General features: G+C 32.3%; 4 protein-coding genes across 6 annotated transcripts; 1 reads left to right on the top strand and 3 right to left on the bottom strand.

Annotated features, from left to right (window-relative positions):
• Positions 1–1,390: 1,390 nt before the first annotated feature.
• On the bottom strand, positions 1,391–4,100 carry LOC120266646 (non-specific lipid transfer protein GPI-anchored 6-like). The gene is made up of 3 exons (XM_039274288.1): positions 3,697–4,100; positions 2,545–2,646; positions 1,391–1,602 (listed from the first exon to the last, which is right to left on the bottom strand). The coding sequence occupies exons 1-3, from the start codon at positions 4,064–4,066 to the stop codon at positions 1,418–1,420; spliced, it is 657 nt and encodes a 218-aa protein (XP_039130222.1). The 5' UTR covers positions 4,067–4,100; the 3' UTR covers positions 1,391–1,417.
• A 1,519-nt stretch (positions 4,101–5,619) lies between these two features.
• Positions 5,620–11,480, bottom strand: LOC120267084 (carbon catabolite repressor protein 4 homolog 1-like). 3 transcript variants are annotated; one of them, XM_039274781.1, is made up of 13 exons: positions 10,970–11,480; positions 8,952–9,687; positions 8,334–8,420; positions 8,169–8,252; positions 8,014–8,100; positions 7,813–7,899; positions 7,101–7,154; positions 6,928–7,019; positions 6,712–6,826; positions 6,488–6,635; positions 6,240–6,393; positions 6,014–6,165; positions 5,620–5,926 (listed from the first exon to the last, which is right to left on the bottom strand). In XM_039274781.1, exons 1-11 carry the CDS (start codon positions 11,125–11,127, stop codon positions 6,245–6,247), a joined length of 1,797 nt encoding a protein of 598 aa, XP_039130715.1. In that variant the 5' UTR covers positions 11,128–11,480; the 3' UTR covers positions 5,620–5,926; positions 6,014–6,165; positions 6,240–6,244. The 3 variants fall into 3 exon arrangements, with proteins under 3 accessions (XP_039130715.1, XP_039130714.1, XP_039130716.1); XM_039274780.1 differs by having other exon boundaries at positions 6,014–6,137; XM_039274782.1 differs by having other exon boundaries at positions 6,014–6,071.
• A 2,579-nt stretch (positions 11,481–14,059) lies between these two features.
• On the bottom strand, positions 14,060–15,731 carry LOC120267514 (thaumatin-like protein). Its single transcript, XM_039275189.1, has 3 exons — positions 15,655–15,731; positions 15,209–15,504; positions 14,060–14,661 (listed from the first exon to the last, which is right to left on the bottom strand). Exons 1-3 carry the CDS (start codon positions 15,710–15,712, stop codon positions 14,233–14,235), a joined length of 783 nt encoding a protein of 260 aa, XP_039131123.1. The 5' UTR covers positions 15,713–15,731; the 3' UTR covers positions 14,060–14,232.
• Positions 15,732–19,429: 3,698 nt separating this feature from the next.
• On the top strand, positions 19,430–23,716 carry LOC120267109 (hydroxyproline O-galactosyltransferase GALT6-like). The gene is given in 8 exon segments (XM_039274810.1): positions 19,430–20,145; positions 20,147–20,478; positions 20,888–21,120; positions 21,209–21,496; positions 21,579–21,707; positions 21,827–22,000; positions 22,869–22,976; positions 23,139–23,716. Coding segments are annotated over 8 exon segments (2,025 nt in total). The 5' UTR covers positions 19,430–19,591; the 3' UTR covers positions 23,346–23,716.
• Positions 23,717–24,095: the final 379 nt, after the last annotated feature.

Raw genomic sequence — 24,095 nt, 5'->3', positions numbered from 1 at the left:
TCTCAATTTATATTCTTATCAAATAAAGTGGGTCTATGAATTAATGATTAATATTAATATATATAAAATATAAATACTCAAAATGTAAATTTTTTTAATACTTTTCTCAATTTATATTCTTATTAAATAAAGTGGGTCTATGAATTAATGATTAATCGTAATATTTATAAAATATAAATATTCAAAATGTGAAAATGTGTATACAAAATTTCAAAAGCCCCTGATTTGTTGGCCTAATAAATATTTAAATGTTTTGAATTTAAATCGTATTGGATATTGTGATGATAATCAAGTCTTTAATTATGAATACACACTTACAACTTAAATTCTATCTAAACAGTATAGATTGAATAATCAATTTTATACAACTTTTACCTATATAACAACTATTGTTTTTTGGAAAAAAAATTAAAAAAATTATTGTAGTATATGAAATATTTTAAAATTTGCATGTTTGTTATTTTTGTAAAACATAATTTTTATATAATTTATCATTAATAATTTAATCAAGAAACCACAAAGGGGAAAAATAAAAAATTTTATTTTTCTTTGAATTAGTTGATGAATTTTTCTTTACTAATTTTGCCGTTATTCACTCATTCAATCTGGACAGAGTCTTGTAAATTAATGCAATTATTGACGATAAACTTAAACACACACACACACACACAAAAAAAGCAACATCTATTTTTTAAATAGTATTGAATTTAAAAATATTTTAAACAATATATAATTTTATTTAAAAAAAAAAAAAAAATTGGCATACACTTGTCTGGTTTAGTGTGGATTTTATTAGATTTATAGTATACATTGGTTTCAACTTCAGTTATTTCATTAATAATTTGATCTAAGGAAATTCTGTATTTAATTAATTTTTTATGAAACAATTTATTTTAATTAATCATTTAGTTTAAGTTATATATACATATTGGACAAACTACAAACTCTCAAGCATTTAGGTAAGAAAAAATCAAACCCTCAATGAAAGATTTAGAAGAGAATAAAATATAACTCTTCTATTGTAAGGATATAACATAAAAATTATAATTTAACAAAATGGTATAACAAATGGAATAATTAATATTTTTTTATACCATATTAAATATAAAATATAGGATTGGCATTGTCGGTAATTAAAACAAAATTTATTTTTTTATTAAATATGGACAAACGAACTCTCAATCTTTGAGTTGGGAGTAAAATAAATTATAAATTTTCCTACCGTTAAAGTAAATAAACAAATTTTTATGTTCAATTAAATTGGATTTTTTTTAATAAAATAAATAAATCATGTTTTAAGATTGTATACATATCTTCTAAATATATCACATACTCTTGCGTTTACAAGAATATTTGTATCACTTTTCATACCACAAAATTTTCCATTACAGGCACAACAAACAATTATTATTTTCTACTACCAAGATCCATTATTAAATTGAAAATTAAAATACAGAAAGATGCTAGAATACATTGAAATTAATATAGAGAAGAAGAGCAAAGAAACAAATCCATTTTCCAAGACACATCTCAACTCCAAATCCAAGCCCATTATCTTTTTCCACCCATCATTTGAAGGTGTGTCCACTGTGTTGCCTTTAACTACAATAAAATAAAATAAAATAAAATAAAATAAAATAAATAAATAAATAAAACTATTGCAAGAATAAATGTTTCATGTAATTATTAAGATAAAATGAAAACTATTTATGTTTGTTTTCTCAAAAAAATTAAAGGAAATCTGTAGTCGATGATTTGATTTAATTGCTAATAATAATTTATTGGCATTTAATCATGCTTTTGTTGACGAATAGAACAAGTGCATAGTAGACAAAAGACATACACGTGAACCAAAAATTTAAAGTTCAACCCATGCATTTTCATCCAAACACAAAAGAGTTGGGTATAAAACTTGAAATCCAATACTAAGGACTAATTACCATAGTCATATCTAGTGGGATTTTAGAATTATCAATTTACCCCAAACTCAACTGGGAATCGATTTTCCGGCCCAATGGGCCTGGGCCCAAGGCTAAAATTCAGGGAATGGTCCCTTCCCCTGCCACATCCAGAATATATAATTTTATTATTATAAACATATATAATATTAGAAATGTATTTATATTAAATAAATATATATATATATACATATTAGTTAAAATTAATATATTTTATTTATTTAATAGATGAAAAAAAATAAAAGACGGAGAATCCCTAAACCAGGGTAATCACGACGGAGATGGGCATAGGGAAAAAATTTTCCTCGAACCCGGATTCGAGGACGGGTCAGGAATGGATTTGACAAGTCAAAGCCGAGGCTGAGGGATACATCTTCTAGTGAATCTTCGATCTGTTATCATCTTTATTGGATTTGAACTTAGGGGTTTTACTCAAATCATACTTTTTGCAATAGAGCTAATGTCACTGGACTATGGATCTTTTGGCTAATCAATACAGGGCGGTGGAATTTTGCACTAAAAATAATATAACAAAATAATTATTAATTGAATAAATAATGGGGAAAAACATAGGGGTAGGACTTACCATTGACGCTGGCGCTTTTGGTGCGAGTTCCATTTTTAAGTTCATTAGCAAATTGAAGGAACTCCTTAGCTTGTGGTGAATTGGAAGAAAGATCCAACAACCCTGCATTAATAAAATAATGTTATAATATCCAAAAATATTAGTCAAAGGTGTTCATTAAATAAAATTTTAATGAAAATATTTTTCTTAAAGTTTTTAAATTAGTTAAAAGATTTAATATAAAAAAACATATTTAATAACTTGAGGGAACCAATTAAGTTCATTAAATGAACTTAAAGGAGACGTCTCTAGCCCAAGTACGAATACATTAATATATTAATTAAAATAACATAGTGTCTAATTTCGATTGTTTGTACTTTTTTAAAGGGTGTTTGCATATGAAGATTAAGATGTTTTAAAACCATTTCATTATATATATGGAAGTTAATTAATTCATAATAAAAACTATGGAAAATGAAATGATTATTAAAAAAAATCAAATATAATATAGTTATAGCCTAAATAGAGAATGAAATCAAGATTTTAACTCACACTTAATTTTTTTTTATAATTCACACTTAATTTATGTATAATTTGAAATTAGAATATTTGAATCTTATTTAAAAAATGAGTAAAATATTTAGGTACTATTACAGTAAAATATTTCAAAATAAATGCAATGGTTTTTAGATCTTTGTCCTATGAAAAAACAGGCAAGGTACTACGGATCTTATAAAGGAGTAGATTTCAGTATATATATTTTTTGGCATATATAACATCTGGCTTGTTTTTAGCTCTCTATAAAGCTAGTCACAAAATATGCACATGAGAATATATTTATTATGTTGCATCTCTAAACTTAAAATATAGAAATATCCCATAATGGTTGTTAAATTTCCATTTAACAACATTATCCATTTATATAAAGTACTTAACACTATATAATAATTCATAACAATACTAAGCACAATAACTAACAGTAATTCTGCACACCACCCCTACAAATAACATCATTATATTATGATATATCAAAAAGCTATTATCAACTATTTTTTTAAAATAAAAAGGACAATACTCGGAAAATTTATTGTATATATATATATATATATAAATAAAAGAAAACACGCAAAATAATTAAAGTAATAAAAAAGCGTGCATGGATGCATGACTTACTAGGGCAATCAGAAACATTAGTAAGGACGTTGCACTTGGGAGGAAGAGTAAGAGCTCGTTGGACATCAACCTTAAAACCCAAACCAGGTGCATTCCTATCTTTAATAAGAACACACACACATTTGAGACTCTTTGTAACTACTTCATTAAACCCCGAACAACACTCCGGCGTCGGCTTCGGCGCCATCGCACCACCACTTGCCTGAACATATGTCAGGCACGCCGAAAGCCCTACAAGCTTGTCGGCACACTCTGCTCGGTCTTCGGCGAAGTCACAAGTTGATGGTCTTATCAGCAACCAAATATTTATAAAGATCAATAATGTTGCTATAAGTTTTTGGAGAAGAAGATGTTTACAAGACCTTGCCATTGCTACAAAGGCACTAATAAGTTTGGCAGTTCATATTGACACTCATGAGGGATATATATATATATATATATATTTTTAAAAAAAATATATATATTAATATTAATTGGTTGTATTTTATTAATGGAGTTAAAGCATAGGAGTGCACAAGTTAATGAGAGTAATGTGGGGCTGGATTAATAAAAGAGGTGGTTAGAGAGGAGGAGTCCTTTTTAGTTGGGCTAAATTGATTGATGAGAAGAGGTGGCCATGTTCAACACCTCATGTTCATACTACACATGCCTTGCAGTGTCTGACATCAATTAACTCTTTTCTTTCAATATATCTAAAATTTCTTGTATAAAAAAAGGGAGGAGGCATTAATTAATAAAAGGTCTTAAATTCTAGCCTCCAACCAGACCATTACATTGCAATAAATTGTTGGATAAATATATAAAATCGTTAGTGTTTGTTTGCTATGTTTTTATGTGATTAAGATGGTTCTTTAGTGTGTGTGTGTTTGTGTTTTATTTTTGTTTAAATGGTTTGGTGGGTAATGTTTAATTAATGCTTTGTTTTTAATAAATAAATAAATAAATAAGATAGAAATGAATTAAGAGGGAAAATAGTAAGTTGGCAACTGAGTGCAACAAGTGCTGAAGAGAATGGCGCACAACACCTTCATTCATGATGTGCACATGAGTTGTCCACAACCTAATCTTATAAAATTTTAATGTTCAAAATTTATAACTTTATTAATCTTACTGGATTTTATTGATGTATAAAATTTATGACATTACTCTATTTTTTCCAGTCATGATATATATATATATATATATAATAAATATTTTTCATCTTGTTATCTTATTACTTGCAACTATGATTAATTTTACTAAAAAATATTATAACCATTATTATTATTGTTATTATAAAGTTTATTTTGATACACCACATGATAATGCTCTATATATTTCATTTTTAAAATTGTTTAAAGTTAATATCCACATATTGAAATAACAAGTCACATCACGCCAGCACCTCAAAAAATTATTTTTATTTTTCTGAACTGCCGTATAGAACTTATCACTTCAGTTGCCAATTTGCCATGTGACTTTTTATGCAAATATTTAATTTTTATTCTTTTAAAAGATAATATTTTATTATAAATTAAGACTTGCTATAAGATTTTAGTAATTTCTTATAGCTTTTTATAATTTTTATGTAAATAATTATACTTTTACTAAAAATTGCGTAAACCAGTAGGACACTTAAACCTTGATTTTATTTATTAACTTTAACACATCCTTCAAACTCTGCGATTAAACCAAACATTCAAAACTAATTTTAAATTAAACAGAAATTAAATTCTCTGAAATTAAACTTATCAATACTTGTAAAAGCATCAGGGGTATTTTCATAAATATATGTGATGTAAAAATAACACCCTCCAAATTGATTACTTTCTTCATTCAACCAATAAAACATAAAAAAATAAAAACAATTTCCATTAAGATTTTTTTCCGAGTCCATCTATTTCCTCTCAATCAATCCAAACAAAAGCCTATTAACTCAAATGATTAAAAACAAAAAGGCGAAAAATCATATTGGAGCTCATATTAGTATAGGGATGCTATAAATGATAAGCACGAGTGACGGCGAAATCGGAAATATAAACCGAAAATAAGAGCCATATTGAGCATATGATAATCTATGAAACACTAAAACATGATACAAAGAGGATCATCAATGAGCACTCCCTGAACAACATCTTGAAAACAGGCAAAACAACATATAATTCTACTTCCTTTCAGAAATTTTTGTCAGATGAAACTCTCTTCTTCAAATAGTTACTTCGTATAACTTTTATCGGTTATGACAAAAGACCTGAGAAACCAAGAACATTTGATCGATGAGATTGAAAATCATTAATTTCGACAATCTAAAATGAAAGATGAATCACAGACTACTCACCCATTTAATACGACCTGCAGAAAAAAACCGCTAAATTTACTGCAACATAAACACCTGACTATAAACAAAGTTCAAGATATGATACTTTAGCTACAATCCAAGGGCACACGCCGACTTATGTGAGCTTCAAGAGGGGAAAAAAATTATTTTAGCTGAAAGAAATGCAGTAGAGATTTAGGTTTAAGGAAGATGATGCAGCGAAATTATACTGGGGTAAAAAACATACCTCCACTATCCACGTCTGATCCTAGGCATGCATCGGAATTCTGCTAATAGTGCTATATGATCAGATGACCACTCCGGAGAAGGAAGAGCTGTATCTTTTCGCAAGCTCTCCTCGTCCAGTAGTTCCAATAATGATTCAACTGTCAAGGAGTCCGCTGAAAACAGAGGAAAGTACAATGATGTTGAAATTCAAAATCCAAAAGAGCTAAAACATAGAAGATGAGTAAGGACATAACAGAAAAAGTCCACCTGTGTAAAATATATAATCAACTGTTCCAATATATTCTCGTGTACACTTTGTAAACAATGGTTCATTTGAAAATTGGTCTATTCTCCTCCTTTGTTCTGCTTGAGGACCAAAACCTTTGGTTCTCGCGAATGATGAATACGCACTAACCTGTAACATGTGAAGTTAATAAACCGAAAAAACTTTACACCATATCTGCACAAGGTGATAAGCAATGAAACTTTACCAGTACAAGATTGTGAGATAACTTGTTGTTGGGGCGCAATATCCCATATGGGTCAATTGCCAAATCAGGATGAGCTGGATCAACCTTGCCAATCGAAAGAAGTGTATGTGGTGCACTGAAGAGAAATTTTTTTCACATTTAGGTAAGCAAAAAATTGTGCTTTACATCAAATATGTTTTTCATAGTGAGATGAAGACATCAAAATAGAAGTCATACCTATTAGGAATTGAATTAAAATCCCCACATACCAACATTGGAATGTCTGCACTGGCAGCTATTTTCTCTAATCCTTTTATGAGAGTATGCACCTGCATTAAGTCATCAGGAGAAAATTAGTAAAGAGGAACACATAAAATATCAATTAAATATGCAAATGTCAGGAAGAGCACCTGCCAGAGCTTGACATCTTTGCATTCTAGAGGGACATTTACATGTGTATTTGCCTGCGTGGAATGTAAAAGAAAAATCAATCAGTAGGACTCATATCAAGGAGGACTGCCAGCAATTCAATTTTGTTTCTCTGATATATTTTTGACATTATACAGCAAAACAAAAGGATAAGAAAATGCCTCATGATAATAAACATGCTTGTAGTATTAATAATTTTAAGCTTTGTAAGTCTTAAAGTGACCCAAAAATAAGGCCGCATTGCTAATGTTAGACCTCAATAATCTATTTCATATTATTAATTTATAAATTGCGCAAAAAAGAAACTTGCAAGATAGAAGGTGTTTTTCCGTTTGTTTTTGAGTGAAGGAAAGTAAGCCAAGTACATCAATCTTCAGATCACCTTATAAATTTCATGCAGAAACCCATACAAAAAGAAAGCCAACTATGCTGAAGTATAACTAATGCCCATTGCTTTTGGTATTCAATAAAACTGAGTTACTCATAAGTAAATATAAGAAAGGCAAAAGGTGAGGGCATGTTAATGTCAGACATAGACTACAAAATAAACATGTCCTAAACCATTTACTCGTGAGCTGCCAACAAAGTATGTCAAAAAAAAAAATTCACAAAGCTAACAATCATATTCGCATGATGAACTACGTATCGAAATATTATCAGTAAAAGATGTGTGAGAATAGCCTGTTATCTCACCACACAAAGAAGTTGCCTTTTTCCGGGATTATCAGTGCCATGGCTAGTGAATTTTGCTTCCAGGACAACAATTAGAGCAATGTTATCCTATTACAGAAAGATAGATTCAATATACCGCCAAGCAACTGAAAATAGTTTAAGTAAAACAGTAGAAGTATGGTCAAGGCAAGAAAAGAAAACAAAAGATGTCAAAGGCAGAACCTTAATCAATCTGTTTAAAGCAGCTTTCTTTTGATTAACTGCAATGACTGCATCAGCTAAAGACTGTGCAGCCTTATTAAACTCAACCTGTAAACAGACCAGAACAACTCAGAGAAGGAATGACCAACGGTAAGAAAAAACCAAAGCACACTTACCTCATATTTTTTGACATGTGAAAACCTATCACGGCGAAAAAATGTTGCACAACCATCTACCGCATTGAAATTCCCACTATATACCTGAACTAACAATGGTAACTTAAATATGAACAAAAAACACAGTTTCATGAAATTCAAGAGAAAAAAAACAGTGAAAGGCACCTCTGATGTATTCTTCTTGTAAAGTGCCTGATATCCATGCTTATCAAGTTCAGGTGCAAAAAACTCCTCGAAATGGTCGCTTTGTACCTGCAAAAGATGTAGCGATAAATTTGCAAGTGATATTCACAGGCCATGGTATCACTTTGAGATGATCTGGTCCAAAACATTTAAAATTATAATTCAAAATCAAATAGAAAGAGTTTTAAGGCCTATCACTACAGTTCATTACTTGAAGCCAAATTTCTTGTCAAATCTGCAAATAACCAGGAACATATGATTTACTTCAAACAAAGAAACTTGAGATGTTCTTAATTTTGAGATGGATCTTGCTTGCAAAGTTTACCATATGAAATTCATCTTTAAAACAAGATTCGACTTGATCTGAATGCTTGAACGCAAAAAAATGGAAATAGTCAAATATGAAATGGCACTCAAATTTAAGAATTTTTTGGTTCAGTCAAAATAATAGTTATACTCCATGCTTTTGATTACTCGATCACGGTGGTGGTGATGGTCTAGATTTGGTGTTGGTCAAAATGTACGGGAATACCATGAAATGGAAAAATAACATCAGCAAGCATTAACTTCTCTACTGAAGGATACTCATAATCAACCTACCTCCTGAAGACAAACTATATCAGCATGGTAACCAATAATTTCACGCAATAGGTTCTGTCTTCGATAAGGCCATGAAAGAGCCCATGATGGACAGTAGCTGTATGATTCATTTGTTGCGTAAGCATCAGCAAGAATGTTGTATGAGAGCACTGTGAATGTCCCAGAGGGAGTAGCTCCTTGGGAATCATTCACTTGAATCATGCGACGGGGAGTCGGAGAGGGTGCAGGAATCACACGAGAAGTCAATACAGTATTTGTAGCTCCCACAGGAATTCTTGTTTCTGCATCTACAATTACACATTCAAATCTCAGAGTGTGGCCAATGTCATCAGCCATTGGTGTATATGTTCTAGAACGTGCAACTTCAAACCATGTTTCCCCTCCATTTCTTTCTGCAACAGTTGCAGGATATGAAGGCACTGGACCATTATTTTGGCCCGGGCTCTGCCCACTGGATGCTGAACCAGTGACGCCAGTGTTTAGAACTCCTGATCCAGTACTATTAAACCTCCCAAACAACTCTTCCTCCTCAGCTCCATTTTCACTTACAGCACTGCTTGCTCGATCATGCAATGCACGATGATGATGCCAAGCATCTGAGAAGCACCTAGATGAGCAATGGTAGCTCTTAGCCACTGGTATCTTTGCTTTAACACAGCCTAGGCACTGTATTGTTGCCTGTTCAGTTGGATGTACGCTACAAACTGCAACTTTCCGATCACTTTGAATGCGGTACCTGAATAATAGTATAAAATGATCAAATGCCTCTGTAAACATCCAATATTGCATCACTAACTACAGAATGCTAAAGTATTATGTCATAGCAACAACTAAAGTATTATAATCTTTATCCTTGAATCCACGTTAGCAAAAAAACTGTCCAGCATGCACACACACCATGAATAAATCAAAGATGTAGAAGCACTAGAAACCAATCAATAACTAATCAGTATGAAAGTATGAAACTTGATTGTTTCACACCAGGAAAGTCAAAATAGATTTTACATCAAATTAGTAAAAATGGCTAATACGTAATGCAACCTACAGCTTTCACTTTGCTCATACAGATCACTGAGTTATTTGTCAACAGCAATTCCTCTGATAATCAATAATCTAAAGGAAAAGAGCATAAGTACATAGTGGACCTCTGTGTGTGTTTAAAAAGAAAAGATGGTTCTGAAAAACTCAAATGAATTAGACATTTCAATACAATTTAAAATTTCATGAATAGAAGGGTAAAGCCAAAATTATATAATAGTGGGTTACATCTGCAGAGAAAAAAATCAGCTGGCGGAAAAAAACTCAATAAGAACAGGAGGACAACTGGATGATGAAATATGCACAGGTAACCTCTTGTTACTAAATTATTTATTACAGGATTCTCAATTATTATAGTCTACTTTTTTATTTACTTATAAGGTAATAAGCATTACCCTATACGATGGTCTTGCATCATATATACTTAGCCATATTAAGTTCGTCAAGACATCACCATGTCTCTCGCTACACTTCAAAAAACAAATGCCAGGGCCACGAATGGCAGGACATCTTAGTATCTGGCAAATGAACAACTATATAAATTAGTTCACTATATGTGTGAACTCAAGAACCTCCATACCCAACCTTGGGAACAAGTATCCCTCTTCTACTTTCCATCAAATGTTAATTATTCCTATGTCATTTGTAACCTATGAAAAAAGAAATCCTATAATTTAATTATCATGAATCAACCAAAAAACATAATACAAACTCTACTGAAAATGCCTGCTTGTCAGTCACACTAAAAAAAGAAAATAAACAATTACCATGTAAAAGCATTCATTGCACCTACCACGACATCATCAAATCAGAATTAAAACCCATCAACATGTTTAAGACTCGAAGCAGATACAAACAAAAAACACAAAGATCAAATCTTTCTCAAAGAAATGATAATAAAGACAAATTCAATGCCCAAAAGGAGGGAAAAATACAGATCTTTCCGCGAGAAACAAGCACCAGGGTCTAGAAGCACTCACCAGCGGTACCTTATGTGGTGGCCGTTGACGGGGGCCGTCTCCGGAACATCATCGTTTGAAACAGTGTTATCAGGGCGCTTGACGAGGACGTACGGCGTGATCTCGCAGCCAACGATGGGGATCTCGGACGGCAGGTGAACTCTCAGCACGCTCAGCATGCTTCCCTCCTTTCAAAACCCTTACTCCAGGGCACAAAACAGAACACAAACCTTACATAAACCTCAGCAACGTCTCCAAAATCTCTCAGACCATCGACGGCAGCAAACCCAGGCGGATCCGCCATCACCCGGCTCGGAGCCCCGCCAGGGTTGACCACTTGGATTAAAGCCCACGAGGATTGAATTGGGAAGCAGGTAGCAGCCCTTGAGAGGAGCTTTCGACCAAGCAGAGAGGAATCGAAGGAGAAGATGGGATCGAAGAGGAGAAAGGTTAGGGTTTTGAGGGGAATTGGGACGAGGACGGGGCGCCGCTGGGATTTGTTTCACGAGTTTAGTGATGATTTTTTTCTTTTTTAATTATTAAATTTTTGGCTTTTATTAAAAAACATGTACCAGTGAACTGTGATCAAAAAGTTTTGAGTTCCAACCTATTATATGGCAGAGAATTTATCTTTTATAAAACCATTCAAATTATTGTAATTGGTGCACTTCTGTATTTATATATATTTTTATTTAGTGTTTCATCTAAAAAAATATTTGAGATTTAAAAAAAAATCTATTTTTTTTTACTTTTAATTTTTTTATAAAATCAAAGGTTTAAATATTTCTCGAATGATGATTTATATAAATTTAAAAAAAACATTTAAAAAACAGTTTAATGTTGATTTAGATAATTGATTTGATAAAAAAAATAGTTATTATTGATGAGGTTGTGATTGAGATTTTTTCTTTTTTATAATTTAATATTTAAATTTAATTAAAAAAATCAAAATATATCATGTTTGAATAGAAAAATAGATTTTTTTTCAACCAAAAATATGATATCTCGATCTCTTGTATATCAAATTAAGTTGATAATTATTATATAAAAACTTTAAAAATATATAACCATAAATAAGAATTGTCTTATAAGTAAAGATGTGCTAGTTTTATAGTATTTAAAAAGGGGTGTTTGTTTGGTAGTATTTAAAACTCCTTGTAGTTGGAATTACAAAATTTCTTGAAGTAAGTTGTTTGGTTAGGTGGATTTAAAAAAGCAACTGGAGTTGCAAACCCTATTTATTGGATTTTGGTGGATTTTGGAACTACATATAGGGTGTGTTTGTTTGGCAGGATATAAAACTACATGTAATTGTAATTACAAAAAACTTCAAAATCTGGTGTTTGTTTAGTTGGATTTGAGAATTTGAAAGTAGTTAGAAATGCAGTGTAGATGGATTTGGTTGGTTTTCAAACTACGTCCAAATCGGCCGTAGTTTAATCTCCCGCATTTGGGATTTCCATAGAAAGTCTCGCACGTGGTGTCACGTGAGACTTTCTAATAAAATTATATAAAAATAAAATATAAAAAAAATTATGATATTATTTTATCTTAATAATAAATGGTTACTATTATATTTTTATCAATTTAAAAAATTATAAATATACAAAAATATAAATAGTGTAATATATTTTTTATAATTATAAAAATAACAATAATTTGTAATGAAAACATAAATTTATATTAAATTAAGCAATTATATGCATAATTATTTTGGTTACTATTAATAACAATTAATTGTGTATTTATAATTAATTAAATTTAATAATGATCAAGGTGCAGTATCCTTAGCAAGGGTGTTTATATCCTACAAATACATCCAACCAAACACATGTTTTCAAAATCCAGATTTACAAATCCTCCCAAACAAACACAAAATTTTGAAATCCAGCATTTTCAATTACAGTCAACCAAACACCAAATTTGACTCTCCTGTATTTTCGACTCCATAATTTATAACTACACTGTGATTGAAAAGCTACTGTATTTTCAACTACATCTAACCAAACGCTACCCTAAATTGGATGTAGTTCCAAATCCAGTATTTGGAATTCCAATTAAAATTATTTTTTAAAAAACTAGAATTTAGTTAGAATATAAACAAATAAAATTATATAATTAATTAATTTGATAAATGATATTTTTGGTGGTTATATATATTAATTTAATACACATATTATATTATTTATTTTAATAAATAATTAATATATGATATTTTATTATGATAAATTAAGTATATATTAATGATATTAATTACCCATAATATTAACTACACTATAATTATATTTTATAAAATATTAAATAAAATATAATTATAGTGTAATTAATATTAGTAATATAGTATATAATTGATATATTATAATATATTAATTATTTTAATAAATAAATAATATATTATATTTTATTATAATAAATTAAGTATATATTAATTATATTAATTACTCATAATATTTGAAATTTGAATTCATATTACACAAAATAAACTATATATTTTATAATTTATATTAATTATTACATTAAACCAGTTTTCCAAATTCAAATTTACAAATCCCTCCAATCAAACATAAAATTCGTGATCCAACATTATAAATACATCAAATTAAATTAAACACTGGATTTGACTCTCCTGAATTTTTAAATACAAAAATTTATAAATACAAACCCACTGCATACAACTATACATCCTCTAAATTTTGAGATTTTTGAAGAGAAACACTCACCATGTGAGTAGATTGTATCTGCCATGAGTATTGTTATGGTAATTAAAAATCCATCTTTTCATGTTTTTTAGTTTTTTTTTTTATCATCTTGGTATTTTTTTTAATAATATCAAATATTATATACACCCCTATTTCATATAGACTGGCCGGAGTTCACCTTTTGTGCCCAATTGTAGACACATTGGCAACCTTGCCACCCTTCCAATTCACTAGTGCCAAGTTCCACACCATCACAATTTCATGCGAGCAACATTAATGGAGCCAATATGATAATTTCATAAAAATTTATATGATTTAATTTTTTTACAATAATAATAGTAATATATATTTAAAATCTATCAGTGTTATCAACAGCTATATTATAATTCAACAGTTTTCATCATCAGTCATAAACCGTTCAATCAAACAGTTTTCATTATAAAGTGCACAGTAAAATATTAGCGCATGAAAATTTTCTTTCCGATTAAACTGTTCATCTGACTTGGTGTACTGTGCTTATGAGTTATGAAGCTATTATATATTGAGTAAAACAGAAAAAGTTGAAAGGTTGCACTTGTACATCATTTACATGGAATATTGATGATCAACATTCCATTTATCAGGACAAAAGGTGATCAAATACTCTTTAGAAGCACAAGCCACAAGAGATGTTGGAGTATCAAAAGCATAGCTAAAGTATGAAGGGCATGCATCCTTGAACATCTCTGAGTACATGCTTGGCTTGCATTTCTCTGCCTTCCCATATGAATTCCTACAACAAAACAAGTCCAAATTGAATGCCAAGCATGCACTCTTGCATGCAACCACATTACCTTTTATCTTGTCAAGGACTTGTAATTCTTGAGGGCACACACTGTTTATGCTCTTCTTGCAACCTTGGATCATACACTTTGGGTTCGACGGCACCGTCGAGACGGCCACCGGAATATTGTACCCGTCGACCACACTCACGTCGTAAAAACTTGGTTTGCTCGAGTCAGCCACTAGGTTTACCTGGATGCATGTTTGATATTCCATATCATTTAATCAAATAAATGTTAGTTTAAATACATAAATATATATTTATAGTATTCATTTTCTATTGATGTTGTTATATAGCTTTTTAAAATCTCAATATGTTTCGTGTTAGGCATTAGATTATGATTTAATGGTTATTATTTATATATAAGGGTGATGTATTGGAGTTACTGTTAGTTATATAATTGTGTTTGGTAGCCACATATATATATATATATATATTATGAACTTAAGGTTGCTTAATATGTATCAACCTCTTTGATAATTATATTAATACTAAAATTCATAAAAATCAAATATCAAACAATAGCAAGTTAAATGGCAGATAAAATAATTGATATGAAGTATGCCTTTGAAGTGGAAGGGATATATATTTTAATATTTTGGTCTCGTATATTTATATTAAAAGATAATTTTCATCAAAGATATGAACATCATTTACATGGAATATTAACTAATATGCCGAAACCAAAATACAAATAATGGCAAAATAAGGTATAATTTAATTTGTGTACGTATGTACCTCAACAAGAGTGGCCGGAGGAAGACCAATTGTGCCATTGCATGCAAGAAGGCTTTGGCAGTCACCGGTTTGGCACGCCGGCGATGAGCCGGAGCTGAAGTTACAACCAGTTCTGGCCCAGAACCGGCCATTCCAATTAGGTGGTGCAGTGACACGGTGAGCTTTGCCGGAAGGGAGGTAGAAACCACCGTCGGCGATCACCGGATGACCAGTATTTGGGGCTGTTGCCGGCCATATTGGAAATGGACACCTGTTCTTTACGTGGAATAACACAGTCTCTCCTTCAACAACCCTTCCTGCATGCATGCATGTATGCATACGTTAACTAGTACTGTTCTAATTAACTTCTCAATATATATATATTCATAGAGTTTATATTGTTTGTGTCTTAAAATAAAAGAAGAAAAAGGAGGGAAAGTCTATAAAGGAGTTGGGGAAATTAATACCAAGAGTGAGAGGTGGCCATGAAATTAGGAGAATGAGGAAGGAGATTAGAAACTTCATCTTTGGTTGTTGAATTTCTGTGAAGAGTTGTTAGCTATTTATAAGAGATTTGAAAATTTATAGAATTGATCAAGTGTGGTTGTTGTAAATATTCTTGGATTGCACTTCAAGCACTTATGGTTGGACATCTTTGTGGACAAGTTAAGGTCAATATATTTAAGAGTAACTTGTCAGTAATCTTTTCCTCTTTTGACATATTTAAAAACATATATAGTTAATTGTGATCATTAATTAGAGCAAATTAAAATTATATCTGATGGAAATAATGAAATGTTTGTTTGATGCCTTGAAGTCGTTCATATAAAAATTATATCTAATTCATGGTTTTCACTAATATATTTATTGTGATTAATTAGAAGAAGAAGAAGAAAAATCAAAATTTTTAGTTAAAATTAAGAAGCCAACGACCATTTGGTCTATTGGCATCGGGTCCCTTGCGTAGGGTGTTTGCTTCAAGTGTCGGCGTGACTCCCCGAGTTCGATCATCATCTCGCGCAATGTGAGAGCATGGTTCGGTAGTGAGCGCGGCTCCTCACGTGTTCATCCCCGGGTTCCGGCGCTTGTCGTCTTTCTCAAAAAAAATAAAAAATAAAATAAGAATATAACTTTTGTAATGGTTTTAAAAAGAAGCTAAATTAACATCTTTATGTGTATTTTCTAAATTTATTTATTTTATTTTACTGGAAAAATGGGTGCTGATTGATGCACATATTAATATGATTATAGTTTATTGTTATTTTTGTAGATATGCATATTTACTCCCATTAATTGACAGAATTTCCTTTTGAAATATATATGTATATATAAATCCTCTTTTGTGTCACCTTCACTGCTTTATCTTTTCATGTTATATTAATTAATTAAGCCCTTTTTTTAGATTTATTATTTTTATAAAATATAATTTAAAAATTATTCTATAAAATGATATATTCATTAACACTTTTCTACCAATTTTTCTCATATATAATCAAATGGTACGTTAATATCAGGATATTTTCAAACCATTGAAATAAATTTTTTTAAAAAATATAATGTTCACTTTATTTCGCTTTAAACTTTTATTATTATAAGGAACTTTGGGATAGCCCAATGGTACCCATGGTTATAAATGAGAGTCTCGAGTTCAAACCTCTCAGCTTACAATTCATATTAAGGGTCCCCATGGGAGTTCTGTGTGAGATTACCTCTCGTTCTCTCCTCCAGGGTTGTATGGCGGGGGGATTATTTTCATGAGGTCATTCAAGCTCACCGTAACTGGTGCATTCTGTACTCATTTGTCCTTTGCTTTTATCGCTTATCGACTTTGTAAAAAAAAAAAAACTTTATTGTTACATAATATTAAAATTCATAAACTTTTTGTTCGCCTGCACAGTATAGTATATGTGCGCCTGTATATATTTATATATGTGGGTGTGTCAGTGTGTGTGCAAGAGTTAAATTTAATTTGATGATTCCGAGGGACCAATTATATAAGTTTTGGCTCTTTCAATGCTTAAACACTAGACATTCATTGAATCATAAAATAAAATAGTAAGAGTTTTTCTTTCATGTGATTGATTAATGGGAAATATAACTATAATTAAAAATAAAGCTTATCCAATTATAAAACTCTAATGAAGGGCCCTTGTTTAAGCAACAGTGTTCATCATCTTTCCTCAAAAAACCTATTTTTCTATTAAATTACAGGATAAAGGTTATTTTCATTTCATCCTTTCTGTATTTTTAAAACATATATACAATATTATTGTTATATTATTTCTTTATTTATTTCCCATCTTTAAAAACAACTTACATAACCGTCTAACATATGTTACACATCATCATAAACTATTTTAAAATCTTATCAAATGGTTTGAAACCATATTTCTATAGAAGGAAAACACACAGTGTCAGTTTGGTTCATGTAGAATGACATATTACTGCAGAACGAAATTACTATGGTAATATGAGTGAATGTTATACTAGTTGGGAATATTGTAGAATTTAATATAACTATGTTTGGTTGGAAACTCTTATTACGGAATAATTCATTACCAGTGTTTGGTTGTCACAGTAATCTATTTGTTAAAATATACTAAAGTTATAAGATTACCACTGAATCCAAGATAGACACCAAATTTGATGAGAATGGGATTACCACTTTCTAGTAATATTTATAAGTTTCGGTAATGTGATATTACCATCTAGATTACCACTCATGTAATGCCAAACATGGTAATATTTTTCGGATTACTCACGTAACACGTAGTAATCTTTCTATCATCCACGAAACCAAACGACCACATACTAATCTTTATTATTATTTTTTTAAATTTATTAAAAAAATTAATTAAGAACCCATCATTAAGGATGTGGTACTCTTATTTTCAAAAGCTAGAAATATCCATAATTGGATTTGTATCAAATAATTATCACGCAATTATGTATATACTATTTTACACCGGTTTTATATATAAAAATATAAATAATAACTTCTTGACGATGATCCAATAATAATCAGCAAATATTCATAATAAACAGTGTACACGCCGAGTTTGCAAATGATGTATCTCCGATTTAATTTAATATCCCTCCATGCGAACGCACCCATGAATTCAAACACTTTTTAAGTTTTTTTAATTAAAAAAACTAATAACAATAATAATGTTAAGCTTTAAACTAAAAGCAACTAAATACATGTCGTTTAAGAATGTTGTACAAAAATTAAGAATAACAGTAAATTATCTAAATTTTAACATAAAAAAATATAATCAAATTACTAAATTATACTCTCTTGAAATCATATATTTCTCTTGAGGCTATAAATATTATTCTCTTCATTTATATAATTTAGGAAAATTGAAAAATGGGTAAAAATTAAAAAAAAATAAATAAATATTGCTTTAATATTATAAAGCAACAATTACTTTTGGAATTTTTTCTAAAAGGCTATGTATTTGGAGGACTATATATATAAATATATATTTTTTATTAATAAAAAAATTGATCCCGACATTGATAAAATTATAGAAAAGTCCCCCCAAAACTCACTTTCATTAATCACCCCTGGCCGGTTATTGAGGGCCCCACATTAACACTCTTTTAGTCCCTCTAACCGACACGTGGTGATACTTACACCTATGCAAAACACGATCGGCCACGTGGTTTACTCAATTAAAAAATTTCAATTAAGTTAATTGACTTTATTAAATAGTGGTTTGGACAGCTCTATTTAAGAGATGAATAAATAAATAAAATAAAATTATTTTAAAAAAATATATATTTGGTGATTTTTTAAATCGTAATGGCCCACGCGGACGCGCATCACAAAGTTTCTGATATTTTTTAAAATTTAATATTTATTCAGGCAATAAATTCGGGGGAAAAATCCATAAAATTCGGGATAATAAAATATAAAGTTAAATATAATTTAAAAAGGGTTTTCAAAGGTTGTTAAAAGATAAAGCGCGTGTGAACAATGATTATAAACAATAACAAGGGGGTTTCTGAGAAAAAGACGGGTCAAAGCTAGACTAATTGACTAAAATAATTACGTGGCGGATTGTGATTGGTCAAATGACATCAATTTGCTGTTTGTGGTCAAACAGCGGGAGTTGTGATGAAACCAGAGCAAACGGTCGGTTTTCTCACGCTCTTGAGTTTCTCGTCATGTTCTCTCTTTTTAAAATTTTTATTTGGAAAATTTACAAATAAATCCAATAAAATTTCGTATTTTTTTTTTTTTCCAAACGGCTCTTTTTTTGTTTTTTAATGGGTTCCTCTTCTTCTTTTTAATTGATAGTCTCGTCTTCTCCTTCGTCGCTAAGGTTAGGGTTAGGGTTTCGATTTTGGGAGCGAGATATCCTCCGATCTCGTGAGGAGTTCGGAGAAGGAGTGGCGATGAGGAGATCGAAGCTTGAGGCGGTGGTCTCGCTAGGACGGCAGCGATTGCTTCAGATGCTTCTCGTTGTTGTGTTGTTCTACGTGGGTTTTGTTTTTCTCCTCGAGTTTCCCTTTGTTTCGAGTCGGATATCGTCGCCTGAGACCGGTGGCGGTGGTCGCCGACTTGGCGATGTTATGCCCCTTTCGCTGGCGCTTGACAGCGAGGAGGATGTTGGGGAGAAGTCTGCGCCTGTTCGGCCTTCTAAGCAGCCGTATAAAGTCGGTGAATTGGTGTCGGCGGCGGCGGCGGCAGCGCCGCGGGGATCGCCGGATCTTCGGAGACGGTCGATGATTGTGTCTGGGCTTGTGTTGTCTGACCCTAATGCCGCCCTGCACGGCTCGTTCTCCGAGCTTCACAAGGTGGCGCTGGACTCGTGGGAGATCGGGCAGAGGTTGATTGGGGAGCTGAGATCCGTTTCCGTGGCGGCTTCGCCGTCTGCTGAGAACCTGACGGCGGAGATGGAGAAGTGCCCGCACTCGATCATGCTCAACGGGACTGAGTTTAGGGAGAGAGGGAAAAGTTATGGTTCTTCCCTGCGGATTGACACTGGGTTCGCACCTGACCGTTGTTGGCCGGCCGCACGAGGCTCACCCGGAGAATGATCCCAAGATCACGCTGATCCGGGAGGGAGACCAGCCAGTAATGGTGTCGCAGTTCATGATGGAATTGCAAGGGCTGAAGACGGTTGATGGAGAGGATCCACCAAGAATTCTTCATTTCAATCCTAGGTTGAAGGGGGACTGGAGCGGGAGGCCTGTGATCGAGCAGAATACATGCTATCGGATGCAATGGGGATCAGCACTCCGGTGTGATGGATGGAAGTCTCGGGCTGATGAGGAGACAGGTAAAAACACCCAATACTGCAAGTTTTTTTAAGCTCAATTTAGACATTTGCATAAGTTTTTAAGGGGGAAAGGAATGATTTTGATTACTGTTATCTGTGAATTCCTTTATACAATTTGATTATCGTGGAACATTTCTCCATCTGATTCTCAGATTGTCTTTTATTAACCTGGATTGAGTTTCAAATTTTTGATTGAACGTCTTGAATTTAAAAAAATGTTTCTTTGGGAATTTGGACTTAGTTGCTGCACTAGCCCTTAGTTTTCTTTTTTGCTAGTAAGTGTGTGAGCTTGAAGTGTTCGTCAATTGAATTGTGAAAGTATTTGTGTTATTAATCTGTATGATGTGAAATACTGGATTTTTTATGTGCATCTTGATATCTAAAATTTGTTTGATGGCCCTTGTTATAGTGGATGACCTGGTGAAGTGTGAAAAATGGATACGTGATGATGAAGATAGGTCAGAGGAATCAAAGACGAGCTGGTGGTTAAACCGTTTGATTGGTCGGACTAAGAAGGTCTCCATCGATTGGCCATATCCTTTCGCTGAGGATAAATTGTTTGTCCTCACTTTGAGTGCTGGTTTGGAAGGTTATCATATCAACGTCGATGGGAGGCATGTTACATCTTTCCCGTATCGCACTGTGAGTTGCATTCACATTGTTAACTTTAGCATTCTGAGTATGTGCATTATTGAGTTCTGAATCTTATGGCTGCGGTTTTTTTTGTTAGGGATTTGTTCTTGAGGATGCAACTGGATTGTCACTGAATGGTGACCTTGACATTCAATCAATATTCGCTGCGTCCTTGCCCACATCACATCCTAGTTATGCTCCACAACGACATTTGGAAATGGCCACTCAGTGGCAGGCCCCACCACTTCCCAGTGGACCTGTTGAGCTGTTTATTGGTATCCTTTCAGCAGGCAACCATTTTTCTGAGAGAATGGCTGTGAGGAAGTCGTGGATGGCATCAATTAGGAGATCACCAAATGTAGTTGCCCGCTTTTTTGTTGCTATGGTAATGAAACTGTTCTTAAATAATATGGCATGCGGCTTTTTCTTTCTTTCTCTTTTTTGGTGACACTCTAGCTTTTGTGCAGCATGGCAGAAAAGAAGTGAACTTAGAGTTAAAGAAGGAGTCAGAATTCTTTGGTGACATTGTTATAGTGCCCTTCTTGGATAGCTATGATCTTGTCGTTTTGAAGACTGTAGCTATATGTGAATATGGGGTAAGTGAAGCAATTCCTGCTGTATTATAGTCTGATTGCTTCATCAAGTGTTCAGCTGAGTCTAGTGGACGTGTTTTCTTTTACCTGAATTTTTTTTTCCTTTTGCTTTTTTAACACAGGTTCGAGAAGTTTCTGCCAAATATATCATGAAGTGTGATGATGATACTTTTGTTAGAGTTGATTCAGTTATGAAGGAAGTGAAAAAAATCCCCAGCGGTAGAAGCCTGTATGTGGGGAATATGAACTATTACCACAAGCCCTTGCGCTCTGGGAAATGGGCTGTGACATATGAGGTATATCTATTTTATAATTATACTGGTTTTTTCATCGCTAACTTAGATTTATATGCTTTGTGCACTAGTGTTGGAAGTCTTGGTTAGAAAGTCGGGTAAAACTCAATATTAAAATTTTTTCTAACTAGAAATGTGTACTGATTCTCACAAGTGTCTTTCAGTACAGGCTTTTTATTTTACTTTTTTCTAGGGGTTCAAACTGGTCCATATCATATGTGCCTATTGTATGCTACCTTAGCAATATGGATAACTTTGATTGGAAATTAAGACTAAATAGGCTACAGCATTAGGCTTTGATTCAGAAGTATTATCATTGACTCATTAATAAAAGTACTCATCTTTTATTTCTAAAGGAATTGGACGGACATGAGATTTATGTGAACTCTGAAGTACATGAGTTTAGGGGTTTCTTCTTAAGCTATCTGTATGTTTGCTTTATTTTCACTCAAGGACTGTAAAGTACCTACTAGAGTTGTACCCTTTATGTAGTTTATGCATGAGGGCAGGACACCTGGAACATTTTTTAACTGATTGGATTACTTTCTATAACCCATGATTTATATCATGTATATTATTGCGAAAGTATACAACCAATTGTGTTAGTACATGAGGAATTAGGTATGTTTGAGAGTCCTATATAAATTGTGAACTTGTCACTTATTATTTCCCAGTATTTTTAATAAATTAAATGCAAGATTGTATGTTGAGTGGGTGGTGTTTTGGGGCCAGAACTTTTGTTCTCTGTTTGTCTTTTGTATTAGTCTTGCTAAGTAGACATTGTCATGATTATGTTCCATTACTCTTTTCTTTTTTTCTTTTTCTTTTTCCTCCCTGGTGATTGATGATTGAATGACCTTATCTTCTGCAGGAGTGGCCGGAAGAAGTCTATCCACCCTATGCAAATGGTCCCGGTTATGTTGTGTCTTCAGACATTGCAAGATTCATTGTAAAAGAGTTTGAGCAACACACATTAAGGGTAAGATTCCATTCATCGCTTGATAATGCTGTAGCTTTAGAAAGAACTCATCGTTTACATCAACGAAAGAGAATTTTATACCCAATCATATTTGAAATGTGGGATAGCCACAAAGTGATTGATGATGAAGTTGCTCACAATAGCACTGTGACATACATGCAGCTATTTAAGATGGAGGATGTGAGCATGGGCATGTGGGTTGAGCAATTCAACACCTCAACACCTGTTGAATATCTCCACAACCTCAAATTCTGCCAGTTTGGATGCATTGAGGACTACTACACGGCTCACTACCAGTCGCCGAGGCAGATGATGTGCATGTGGGAGAAGCTTCGCATGGGAAGACCACAATGCTGCAACATGAGATAATATTATGCCTGTGTAACAACAAAGCCGAATTTTTTGCAGCTTTAGCAAATCAATGTACATTCAATGGAGGGCTTACCACCCTTCTCATATGACAGAGATAACCCGGGGCTGTTTTCAGGCCTCTCTGGCATTCATTCATTATTTATTGGTCCTCGAGTGATAGAAGGAGGAGAGGGAGGACATAGCTGCCCATAATGCAAAGAAAACAAGCCTCAGAATGTCTTTCACTCACTTTAGTTTTGTAAATCTAGTGTGCTATGTTTTTTTTGGTAGAATTGCCCGTGAGTTTATTTTGTTAACTGGCCATTGCTCCGTTAAAAAATTGCAGAACTAGATAGAGCGGCAGTTAATTTAATTAATTTATTTATTTATTCTAGTTGCTTACTGATTTAATTGTGATTTTGTATCAAAATTTGTTGACAAAGATTATTAGTTTAATCTATTATATTTATATTGGATTGTACGTGTTTGTCACCTTGCTTGTTTGAATTTATACAAAAATAACAAGTCAGCATACAACAAAATGAGGATATCCCTTGACTTAAATATTTCCACCATTTTTGGTTTCAAAATATTTCACCAAATGCAAATTACTTTTATTATTCTTAAGTTTAAGATAATGTCCAAAAATCCAACCAATTATATATATATATATATATGTATATATGTAAAAAAAAGAGGCATATACTCACATGTGTGAGTTGTAAAGAGACGTCTCTTCTGAGTGCCACTGCCAAACCACAATAAAAG

Source organism: Dioscorea cayenensis, chromosome 8 (assembly GCF_009730915.1).
Source record: "Dioscorea cayenensis subsp. rotundata cultivar TDr96_F1 chromosome 8, TDr96_F1_v2_PseudoChromosome.rev07_lg8_w22 25.fasta, whole genome shotgun sequence".
In the NCBI taxonomy this organism is placed as follows: Eukaryota; Viridiplantae; Streptophyta; class Magnoliopsida; order Dioscoreales; family Dioscoreaceae; genus Dioscorea; species Dioscorea cayenensis.
Note: the sequence above shows the minus strand (reverse complement) of the source record. Positions and strands in the feature narration are given on the sequence as shown.

Coding starts and splice junctions, on each gene's coding strand:
- LOC120267084 (XM_039274781.1), bottom strand. CDS start 11,127: ATGCTGAGCGTGCTGAGAGTTCACCTGCCGTCCGAGATCCCCATCGTT. Junction 8,101..8,168: donor CACATGTCAAAAAATATGAG/GTAAGTGTGCTT, acceptor GTCTGTTTACAG/GTTGAGTTTAATAAGGCTGC. Junction 6,394..6,487: donor TGATTATATATTTTACACAG/GTGGACTTTTTC, acceptor CTCTGTTTTCAG/CGGACTCCTTGACAGTTGAA.
- LOC120267514 (XM_039275189.1), bottom strand. CDS start 15,712: ATGAAGTTTCTAATCTCCTTCCTCATTCTCCTAATTTCATGGCCACCT. Junction 15,505..15,654: donor ATGGCCACCTCTCACTCTTG/GTATTAATTTCC, acceptor GCATGCATGCAG/GAAGGGTTGTTGAAGGAGAG. Junction 14,662..15,208: donor CTCCGGCCACTCTTGTTGAG/GTACATACGTAC, acceptor ACATGCATCCAG/GTAAACCTAGTGGCTGACTC.
- LOC120266646 (XM_039274288.1), bottom strand. CDS start 4,066: ATGGCAAGGTCTTGTAAACATCTTCTTCTCCAAAAACTTATAGCAACA. Junction 2,647..3,696: donor TAATGTTTCTGATTGCCCTA/GTAAGTCATGCA, acceptor TTATTAATGCAG/GGTTGTTGGATCTTTCTTCC. Junction 1,603..2,544: donor CAAAAGCGCCAGCGTCAATG/GTAAGTCCTACC, acceptor ATTTTATTGTAG/TTAAAGGCAACACAGTGGAC.